Source organism: Mustela erminea, chromosome 12 (assembly GCF_009829155.1).
Source record: "Mustela erminea isolate mMusErm1 chromosome 12, mMusErm1.Pri, whole genome shotgun sequence".
In the NCBI taxonomy this organism is placed as follows: Eukaryota; Metazoa; Chordata; class Mammalia; order Carnivora; family Mustelidae; genus Mustela; species Mustela erminea.
Window position 1 is genome coordinate 49,869,521 of NC_045625.1, and position 12,128 is coordinate 49,881,648.

At 40.6% G+C, this 12,128-nt stretch overlaps 1 protein-coding gene across 3 annotated transcripts in view; it reads right to left on the minus strand.

Moving 5' to 3' along the window:
- Positions 1 to 12,128, minus strand: part of ADAMTSL1 (ADAMTS like 1) — a 920,800-nt gene that overhangs the window by 141,974 nt on the left and 766,698 nt on the right. For all 3 annotated transcript variants that reach the window (XM_032306889.1, XM_032306886.1, XM_032306887.1), the window contains one exon: positions 8,812 to 9,022. In XM_032306889.1, the coding sequence (XP_032162780.1) occupies positions 8,812 to 9,022 (211 nt within the window). The remainder of the gene's footprint in view (positions 1 to 8,811; positions 9,023 to 12,128) is intronic.

Sequence of the window (12,128 nt, forward strand, 5' to 3'; positions counted from 1 at the left end):
CTGACAAGGCTGATAGTTCTGAAGTGAGAAGCAGGAGGCAAAGAAGAAATTTTAAAGAGAACATCAAGAGAAATTTAATAAAACTAAATAAAAAATGTTTGCCTTTATGAATCATTTAAAATGAAATTGTGGTATAAGAGGTAGAGCTCTAGTAAGGGGTATTATTTTTAAATATGTGCCATAAATTGAATAAATAACAAAAAACAGTATTTTGTTGCTTATCTTTGCCATCATATGTGTTTTATAATAAGGTCATAGATTCATTGCTTTTATAAGAAAGTAAAAAATTTACAATAAGGGGAGCACTTAAAAGTTTCATTTCTTGGGCTCCTGTGTGGCTCACTGGGTTAAGCTTCTGCCTTCGGTTCAGGTCATGATCTCAGGGTCCTTGGCTTGAGCCCCGCATTGAGCTCTCTGCTCCTCAGGGAGCCTGCTTCCCCATCTCTCTCTCTGCCTACCTCTCTGCCTACTTGTGATCTCTGCTGTCAAATAAATAAATAAAATCTTTAAAAAAAATGGAATGTAACTCTTTTTTAATGATTCATTTATCTTGAGAGGGGAGGGGCAGAGGGAGAGAGAGTCCCAAGCAGACTCCGTGCTAAGTGTGGAGCCCCACATTGGGCTTGATCTTATGACCCTGAGATCATGACCTGAGCCAAACCAAGAGTTGGTTGCTTAACCAACCAAGTCACCCAGGTGCCCCTAAAAGTTATGTTTCTATACACAATTATAGCAGCCTAAGTGCCTTGTGTTTTTAAAAGACTCTCCCATGATCAACACACTAAAAAATTCTGCCTGTCTTGACACCTTTGGTTTCATCTGGGTGGCTTCATTTACTGAATGCTGAGTTCATTTCCTTGGTCACTCAAGTCATATTATTGAGCCCAACACAAAGTGACATTTATGTTCTTCCTAAGGTCACCTTTCTAGTTTCAACATAACATGTTCAGTTTGTAGTTTTTAACTCATTGCATTCCTTCCTTCATTCACTCATTCATTGTTTCATCAAACACTTACTGAGTACTTGCTGAGGGCCAGGTACCCTATTAGGTGCTGCGAGTTTAAGATGACTAAAAATTGGTTACTAAGCCTCAGATAGTTGCAGTCTGGTGAGGGGGGAAATTATCGAATGTGATCAGTTTTACAAAAGAGGGAATACGGAGGAGAGGTAACTAAGTCTTTATGGAAAATCAAGGAAGGCTCTACAGAGGTAGGGGTGTCCCACACCATGAGGGGCAAACTGAAGGGTCTTGGGCATATCCGGACAAAATCTTAAGACCATAGGGTGTCATTAAGGATTTTAAAGTAGGGGTAACATGATCCAGTTTGTAGAAATTGATTCAGGTAACGAAGGCTGATGGGTTCTAGAGAGTACTGCCCTGTGAGATATTAACAGGTGCACCACAGAGAAAGGCCTCCCAGTCCACTGAGTCTAAATAACACTCCATACCATCTATTTGGGGGGCCCTCAGCACATGTTAATATTTTAAAGGCTCAACAGAGGGCGTGTAGTAAAGAACCATTGATACCAGCTTGGGGCACAATGGATGAGAAATAAAACAATGCGGGGGACACAAGTAAAAGGCTGTTTGTAATGGTTTGGTTCACTGTGAGGACTGGAACCACAGGAATGGGCTAGAGAACATTCTAGGTGGTATGACCCAGGAAGGAAGACTGGGTCTCCTGCAAAGGTGGTGGGTGGCTTGGTGTTAGACCTTTAGAATTTGAGGTAACTTTGTGATATGCGAGACTGAGAGGTTCGAGAGACAATGCTTGGTATACAACAGAGGTCAAACTGAGACACGGTGATTAGGGCACAGAGAAATAAAGAAAACAAGGACTGGAATATCACTCAAAATGATTAAAGGACAAAATTTCTACCCCAACCATTCTGTAGATTAGAATTGCCTAGAAATACAGTTTATCTTCTGGGTTTAATATTCTGTTACTATATGAAGCATGGGACAGCACAACCACTAAAATCCAGGGCAATTATTACAAAGAATGTTCTGCTAAATAAATAAAAATGAAAACACTGCACATATGAAATTTTACTTCTAATCTCTGTTTTGCTTACATTTATTGTTGGTTCTAAAGGATCAAGGGTCCATTTTCTTATAAAACAACTACCAAAAATGAGACAAACATCTTAATAGGTTTTTTTTTCCTCCTGGAAACAACATGTTAAATAAGCATGGTTTCTAAATTATGAGGATTTATATTTTAGTCACTGGAATGTAACAAAACTGATGACTCAATTGATTTTTTCTGCCAGGCTTCAGCCCTCAAATCCAGACCAAAATCATTGTTTTCTGTGTGTGTGTGTTTTAATCTAAAAAATGAAAAAAATGAATTCTCAAGCATTTGTAGTTGTCATTAAAATTCCTCTTTTTTCTTCATTTAGCCAGTAGGGACTCTTCTCACATATATCTTTTTATATAGCTACACTGTAGGCATTTTGTATTGTAACCCTGATTTAAAAAAAAAATTATAGGGAAATGACTGCATAATCACAGTTTTAAGGAAGGGAGAAAACAGGGGCCATGGTGATTGTTTCAATTTCTGCACAGATGTGTGCAATATGTGTGCACAGTTGGGTGGACACAATCATGATCATAAAACATGTGTAATATAGAGAAATATAAATTATGCTTCAGAGTGGACTCCCTAATTCATTTCAATTAGCCCTTCGAGCATCTATCTCTTTTCTCTTTTCAATTTTTTTTTAGAATAAAAATTAATAAAGAAAGACTGAGGCATATGAAGCTCACAGAAAGCGGTGAACAGAGTGATAGTTGGAGGCAGATTTTAATCTCAAGGATCTTGTGCCAATAGAAATTAATGCTTGGTCAGTCCGTAATCTAAGTACGGACCATAGTAGGCTGAGCAATGATATCTGTGTCCTCATCTCTGGAACCTGTGAAAATGTTATTTTACATCATAAAAGCAACTTAGCAGATGTGATTAAGGCTTTTGAAGATGGAGAGGTTGCCTGAATTATCCAGGTGGGCTCAGTGTCATCATAATGGTCCTTATAAGAGGGAAGAAGGAGGGCAGAATCAGAGAGAAAGGACAGAATCAGAGGTTGGAGTGAAGTGCTTTGAAGTTGGAAGAGGGGCATGAGCCAAGGAAGCAAGCAGCCTCTAGAAGCTGGAAGAGACAAGGTAATAGATTCTCCCCTAGAGCCTCTGGAAGGAATGTGGGCCTGCCAACCCCTTGATTTTAGCAAAGTGAAACTGATTTCAGACTTCTGACCTCCAAAGCTGTAAGATAGTAAATTCACATTGTAGCAAGCCACTAAATGTGTGATAATTTGTTATAGCAGCAACAAAAACTTGTACAGATTAACTACCCTGGATAAGGCAACAAATAGTGACTTTTAATGTAAATTGCTGGCTTTTAGACTGGTGTCAGATTTTGTCACAATTTAATACTTTGGAGAAGATGGTAAAGAGGTCTCAGGACAGTTGAATTGCACAGTGGAGAAGAGAAGGGGTTTTGAAGCCTACAAGACCCTTTTGCTTGTTTTTTGGCTATGTGACCCAGGACAAGGACAGCCTCTCTGAGCCTTGTTTCCTTGAAGGGTTGCTTTAGGGATTAGAAAAGAAAACGTGAGAACAGTAGAAAGAGTTCCACTATATACACTATATAAAGTTGGAATTCGTGCTAACGTCACAGGTCTCTACACCCCCTCATCTGTGGAATGGGGAAGACAGTAGTAATGGTCACAAAGGATAATGAGGATTCAATGAGTTAAATCTGTAAAGTGCCTAGAACTGTGCTTGAAACACAGTAAGTGCTGCTCTTATTAAAAAGAGAAGGTCCTAGGGCCCCTGGGTGGCTCAGTGGCTTAAGCCTCTGCCTCTTGCTCAGGTTATATCAGGGTTCTGGGATTGAGCCCCGAATTGGGCTCTCTGCTCAGCAAGGAGCTTCCCCTACCCCCGCCTGCCTCTCTACCTACTTGTGATCTCTTTGTCAAATAAATAAATAAAATCTTATAAAAAAGAGAGAGAGGGTCCTGAAATGGGTAAGTGCTCAACAAATAGACTGCAGTCTTGCCATGGAACTTTTCAGCGCTAAGCTCTATACTGACACTTGGTCTCTGTCCCATCAACCTTATGGTCTAACTCAGAAGTCACAGGAAGTGCCCATCCAGGTAAGGTAGTATGTGACTGGTCAATGAGCAGCACTGACCATGAACATCATGTCACTTCCGTGCAGGAGAAGAGCAGAGGAGCCCTGGTAGAGAAGGTGGGACTCCCACCCAGTTGGACAAGCAGAGGGGAGGGGAACTGCCTGTGGGCAGGGGAAACATGGGAAAACAGGAATGTACAAACAGGGGTGGAAGAAGCATGGTAGGAGATGGGCAGGAGCAAATGTGCTGCGGGATGAAGGTCTTGACTAAGGCATCTGGCTTTACTATATGGCAATGGAATGTAACTGAAAAATTCCCTAGCAGAATACTGTCATGATCAAAGTGTCTCAGATGGACTTATGGTGTGTATCACAGTGGTTCTCAATCATGGTGCTGTAACACACCAGCAGGATATGATCCCTTGTGTGGTGTATATAAAGCAACACATAGCCAACACCAAAGGCGATGATGATGATGATGATGGTGATGATGGTGATGGTGATAGGTGTATTTAATAAGTTAGAGAAGATTCAGGACACCTATGCACTAAATATATGTTTCAAAACTAAACACAGACCAACAGGTTATTAAAGCGAAATTGATAAAGATAAATGAGTCGTTTACACAAAGCCAGAGGAAAAAAAAACAAGGAATGCAGCATTAAGTCACTGAACTGAAATAAAGAAGGCCCCCTAAGCAAAAGCTAGAATTAGATTTTTGTTTCCCTTCTACTTGTTTCTTAAAATAAAATTTTAACATATGTACCTGGACTGCATGCTAGTCCTCTCCAGACCTGCAGAATGGGTGACTATTGGCCACTTGCCAGTTGTCAGGCAAATGCTCTACAAAAGACAAAGGACATTGTACTTTTTTCCTGGAAAATGACAATTCATGGAATTTGTGCTTTTTTTTTCCCCCAGGAAGAAAAGTGTACACATGAAGTCAGTGGTAGTCCAGTATTCAAAGAGCAAGGAGAAGGAGTTTCTCCCCTCAAAAGCTAATGTTCATCACGTTATTATGTCATCCTTTGAATGAAAGTTGACACTACATCTGTTTTTCTTTCATATGAAGAAAGGCTTAAGGTGGGTGTGGAAGGATTAGAGACCTCAGCACTATCCTCTAGTAAATCCAAATAGAAAATGGGTGGGAGGTTGGGGGAACCAGGTGGTGGGTATTGGAGAGGGTAGGATTGCATAGAGCACAGGGTGTGGTGCAAAAGACAATGAATACTGTTACGTTGAAAATAAATTAAAAAAAAAAAAGAGCACATGAATGCACAACAGGTTCCCTTGTTCTAAGAAGGACTACCAAGGAACCAGAGGGCTAATCAGGCAAATGGAAGGTCAACAGCTGGTGTCTTTTTACTTAAGGGGATGGCCAATCACCTTGGAGCTCCCCAGGTTACTTCTGACTTATTTCACCATATGGCATAAACAAGGACTTCCTTTCCTTTACCAAGTGATCAAGGTTAGCTGATTTTATCTAACAAAGCTTAACTAAAGAAGTAGTATTCTAGGAAATAGAATAGAACACTCTGTTGTTTTTTCTAGGTTTAGAAAGATGCCTAAAAATGACCAAGGACTCCTAAAAACAGATCCTATACACTACATGCCTACGGGGGATTTCTCTAGAGGACAGAATCACTGGTGACTTTCACTTTCTATGTTCCTTATTGCTTGTTATGTTAGAATATATTTCACAATTACTATGTATTACGTGTAAAGGAGATAATTTTGAAAGATCTTAATAAAGTGTAGTTAGTAGCTCACTGGATGGACTTCAAAGGGCTGTTTTCTATTAGTTTCCTGATCTGAAAAATGGACTTAAATCTGACTCAACCCCAAAGAGCCTCTCCCTAATAGAAGAAAGTAGAAAAAGTTTTCAAAAAAATTTGTGTCTTAACAGACCTAAGAAGTGGAAAATGGAAGAATAATGGACTTTCTGGAAATCCACTGTATTAAATGTGGATACTGGGCATGGCGGTAGTGGTGGTGGCAATAGGACCCAAAGAAATCATGTATAGAGATGTGTTCTAAAAAGTGAAGGAAAAAAAGTTATAGGTCACTGCCATTATTCAGCAACACATATGGCTATTAAAAAGAGGTTGCGGTGGGGGGGCACCCTGGCTCAATTGGTTAACCATCCCAAATTGGTTTTGGCTCAGGTCACGATCTCGTAATTTTGATGTTGAGCCCTGCATCATCAGGCTCTGTGCTCAGTGGAGAGTCTGCTTCAGATCCTCTCTCTCTCTCCTCCTGTGCTCCTCTCCATGCTCTTGAATGTTCTCTCTCTTTCTCTCTCTCTAATGAATGAATGAGTGAATGAAATCCTAAAAAATAAAAGAGGTTGGTGTTTCATTGAGATTCACTGCTAGGTCAATATTAGAATCCATAACCATAAGACATATTATAGAACATATAAAGTCAGAATTTTCAGGGCTTGTGGGCCAGTATTCTTTATCTAGTCATTCATTTTGTCATTCAATAAACATTTTATCCAGAACTTTCTATGGACCTAATAGAGACTTAATACTGGAGATTGAGTCCCGGTCTTGTCTTAGCATTGGCATTAGTTAGTGGTGCAGTTTGAGGTCAGGGATTCATTCTAGTTAAAGCTAACAGTATAAAAATACTAGAACCAGGAGACCTGGGGTCTCAACCAGGCTTTATGATCTTGGCAAGGCCATATCAAGGCTGCAGTTACATCATGTGTAGAACAAGGGGACTCATACATAATCCCTGATGGCTCTTTCAGCCATAGTAGTCTCAAACAATGAGGTATAGGGGAAAGGATTGCATAAAGCTGGGTTGATAGCCAACCCTGAATTTGCTACCTGTATGAGCCTCAGTTTCCTTAAACCTAAAATGAAGACAATAAGACCTACTTTCACTGGTTGTTGAGAGGATTAACTTTAGTTAGGTATGTAATAATATTTCTAAACAGAACACTGGTACATAGGCATTCAAAATATGTAACATCCTCTTGATTTCCACAAACCATCACATAGTAACATGGTATTTATGAGTTTAGCTCCATATATATTTAAGCTCTAAAAGGAAATAGTCAAAATCTCTTTCCAGATGCTTTATATTTTAGAGTTTTGCTCACTGATTACTCTTTGATTCATTGAGCGCTTTACTAAATCATCATCCCAAGATGGGCAGAGAGAAGGAAGGGTCTCTGTCAAGTGATAGTGGAAAAGCATCCTCTGATGCATGGTGGTCTAGAAATGGCAGCCCTCTCTCAGCACTAAGGCAAGGGTGTGTAAGCTGCTATGCTCTCTCCTCAGTTGGATAACCATGTAATTTATCATTTTAGTTGAGATGCTTAAAATTTTTTTAAAGATTTATATACTTTTAGAGAAAGAGGAAAAGAGTGAGGGGGGGGAAGGGGCAGGGGGAGAGAATATTTAAGCAGACTCATTGCTGAGCGTGGAGCTTCATGTGGGGCTAGATAGGGGGGCTTGATCCCATGACCCATGACATCATGACCTAAGCTGAAACCAAGAGTTGGGCGCCTAACTGACTGAGCCACCCAGGAACCCCAATTGGGATAATTTTGAAAGTGAAAAACCATTTTAGTAAAACTGGGATAAACTGGGATGCATGTCCCCCTCACCTTCCAGGCTTACTTTTTGTGACCATTATTATCACCGTATGGACATCCGCATAAAGAACAGATGCAAAATAAGGTTCTATCCAAATAATCTAAAACTTCTGTTTTTTAAAGGTATGCAAAAAATTACTTAACTGAAGCTTGACAAACACACATTAATTTTAGATAGAATGTTATGGTAAAATAGTTGTGTTTGTATTATTACTATGTAACAATACATAGGTCATTATTAATTATTAATTATAATTATATATATTATTATTATTAATTATTAATACATAGGTCAATAATACATAGGTCAATACATTGGGGTGGGTCAGCAAAGTTTTTCTGTGAAAGGACAGAGTAAATATCTTAGGTATTATAGATTAAATGGTCTCTGTCACAACCATGTTGTTCTGCCTCTCCAGTGCCAAAGCAGACATGGACAATACATAAAAGAATGGGCACGGCTTGGTTCAAATAAAAATTCATTTACAGTAACTGCTTGTGAGATGGATCTGGTTTTGGGCTGAAGTTTGACAACCCCTGCTTTGAAACAATACTCCCTAGACTTTTGGAATTCATAAGACCAGGAAAATTTTAAAAATTCTGGAATTGATTTGACTTCTAATCTGTTATTTTGGTAAATAATTCTATTTAAAAGAAAAAAAAAGAAAAGTCATTCCCTAGTACCCTGGCCTCTTGGAATTTTAGAACAGAAAAAAACTAGAGAGGGCACAAATTCAGAACCAATTCAGCTTTGTGGAAAACCAACCACACTGTCCTTATTTTTTAAAAAATGTTTTCTTAGTTTGGTAAAAACTTGTTATGAATATTCTCAGTTTAACAGATGGGTCTTGAATTGCTTTTGGTTCCACTGGTGTGGAACCATAGACAGAGCACAGTATTTATAGTGAAAATATCTGGATTTGAATAAGGTTGAGAGAGTACTAAGAAGGGAGGGAGGAACAGACTTTGGACATTCCTTCAGTGGGACAGAGCTCCTTGAAGACAGTGTCCCTTGCCCTGAATCAGAGTTGTATACACAAATTCCACTATCAGGTAACTCCAGAACTCACCGGCTGCCACTGTGTAGGGTACCAGGCAGGGGGGCAGTTGAAGCGGTTACAAGCTTGCACCGTGCTGGGCTTGGGCTGACGACACAGTTCATCAGCCAGGATTACGGTTTCATTCATCTCTCTGGAAAGCAGGTGGGAGCAGAAGACATCTCTGGTCTGCAGGCCAACCCCACAGGTAAGACTGCATGGACTCCACTTGCCAATTTCCCACCTGGGGAAAAACCACAGAGGACGAGGACATCCTTAGGACCCATGCAGAGAACATCATGACATCAAGTGTTGCCAATTGAGTAAAAATACATACCTGGCAAGGTGGGAAATTCCAGCACAAGATTGGTGAGGAATTCTATCCCAAGCCTAGAACACATCCACTCCTACAGGCTCTAGAATCCATTTTGAATAAACAAAGAGGGTGATAAAATGGAAATCACCAAGGATGGTTACAACCATGTCTATTTGGGTGAAATATACAAACTTCATCAAAATAAAGTGATATGCTAGAAATAACACAGGTTTGAGCGCAGAAAGGCTTTGGGCACTGTGTATGGAACAGCCTTTTTTGCTAATCCGTCTGGTCCCCATTCTTAACAAGATGGAAGAATTTGTGCTTGTTTTTCTTTGGCTTCAAAGTGAAAGGTCATTGGCTCCCACTTCCTTCAAACTTCCAACATAGCATAGAAATGTCTCTGTCTTATGTATAAATATCATCACTGCCCCAGACTGGAGAATGTAACAAAAGTAAAGTTGCTAAAGAGATCAGTCTTCTTGAGGGGAAATAAGTGGAGAGAATGGCTCATTATCTGGAAGGAGAAGTCAGATACACACAGAGGAGCTGAGTGCATAATTGGCCATTCCAAACAGCCAAGTCTTGAGAAGCTCATTTACAGTGAGCTGAAGGCCTATAAAAACAATTCCACTCCATTTCCCGGTTGATGCAGCCTCCAAAATGGGAATGATAAGGAAAAAGCCCAGGTTTTTGGGCTCGGAGTAGGAAGTGTTCTTTCATGATCAGATTTGGAAAGTTCTATTTACAATATGAGGCACAAAATTCCTACGAACAGAAGTCAGCCAAGAAAAGCATGGCGAGTAGATCCTTCAGTAGCTAGGCCCTCTTGGCTTTTGTAGCTAGCCTTGAAAATTAGCTTAAAAATCTTGGGCCTTAATGTTTTTCATCAGACTGCAAAACTGAGTACATACTCTCTCAATCTCTTTCTGCTACTCCGATCTGTAACTACCTTACTAACCCCTATTTCCACGATCTCCTTTCATCTATCCTGTGTTTGAGTCCCAGGTGTAGCAAACAATCTCACTACTCTCAACTCACGCCCCCTGGTTCTCCAGCTCTGTTTTTCCTCAAGCTGTTACCCTGAATTTGGAATACTTTTTGTCCTTTCCTTGCCCAGCCTTCAAAATGTCTTCCATTTCTAATCCCAATTTGATCCATGTTCAAAGGATGCGTACCTGCTTAGGAGATATGTACCTGCCCCAGACACTGATTATTTTCTCGATTATGTTACAGTTATTCTGTCTGTCAAGGGCCCCACCGGAGTACACACCTCTTGCAGGCAAGCTCTGTGTCTGCATCTGCTTTGTATCACTCACAGTATTCAGTAGAGCCCCTCTACATAGTTAATACACGTGGTTAATAATTTCCTAATAAGTGAGCAAATGGAAGGGACCTACCCGCATAGTAAGTACTTTACACCCATTATCCCATTTAATTACCTCTAGAATAACACGAGATAGGCTTTATTGATTCCCCTCATTTTATAACTGAGGAAACCTGAAAATCTAAGAGGTTGACTTGCCCCAAACCTGTAACTAGTAACTAGTGAATCTGGGATTCGGACTTGGGTGTATTTGGCTCCAAAGCCTTTGTCTTTTCTATTGTGCTATGCTGTCTCCAAGAAAACTGTCCTATAAACATTCACAGAATTTTCAATGAATAGAAGAGAAGAGGCTGGATTGAATATATATTTCTTTGAGATCCTTGTGGGAATTCCTATAAACTTATTTTTAGATCCCTAGTTTGGGTTAATGCCTAGCTTTAAAATGCTGTGTTTTAGAATATATCCACATATTCTCTGCCACCTGTCCCTTCTAAAGATGAGGCCTGGAGTCTGGGCTGAACTTGGTGACTCGCTTATAATGAATAGGATGAGGAAGAAGCAAAGCTCTGTGACCTCTAAAGCTAAATTATAAAAAGGATATCGTTTCCACTTGGCTCTCTCTTTGCTCACTCTGGGGGAAACTACCTGTCAGGTCATGGGCATACACAGTCAGTCTTCAGGAAAGTCCACATGCAAAGGAACTAAGGCTGCTCACCGACAGTGGGCACCAACGCGCCAGTCTCATGAGTGAGCTACCTGCAACCCGATCCGCTGGACCCAGTCTAGCCTTCAGATGATTGTGCCCTCATGAGAGACCTTGAGTCAGAAATGCCTTTCCAAGGCGTTACCAGATTCTTCACTCATTAAATGGTGAGAAGTAAAAAACAAAACAAAACAAAACAAAACCAAAAACACATTTATTTCTGTTGTGAGCTACTAGGATTTGCGGAACTTTGTTGTGTAAAAATAGACAACGAAGACAGCACACCCCCCCTTCCAAACATGCATATGTTCACCAAAAGACATATATAAGAATATTCCAAGCAGCGCTACTGAGAATAGCCCCAAAGTGGAACAACCCAAATATCCAACCATAGTTGAGTGAATACAAAATTACGATATCGTCATATGGGAACACTGGACAGTGCAAAGAAACTATAAGGACAAGCAACACAGGTGAGTCTTACAAGCATACAATTGAGGCAAGAAAGCCACAAAAGCAAAAATTCATACCATGCTCTCATTTACGTAAAGTTCCAAACCCAAAACTAATCTACGATGCTAGAAATCAGGTTGTGGGTCACCCTTGGGGGGCAGTCGCTAGAAGAGGGGGGCTGGAGCGGAGGGATTCTGGGAGGTTTCTTTGACCTGGGTGCTAGATCTGGATCCACCTGGTGAAAAATCACCAAGCCACACATGCAGGATTGGTACACTTTTCTTTGTGTTTTCTGTGCTTCAAGAAAGGGTGCTTTTCCCCACTTACAAGTGAAATGCTAAAACGTGGTGGCTGTGAAACAAAATCCAACAACCAGGCTCAAGGCGGGTGACTGCAACGGGTGTCTCATAAAGGAGCTGCCTACACGGTGAACGCTGTCCAAGGTTAAAGCCTGTCCTCGCGCAGGCCTTGCACGCCCGCTGCCCCCACTGCTGCCTCCACCTCTGGCATAAATTCAGTCCCTGGGACCTTGGAGCAGAGGCATTTGGCAG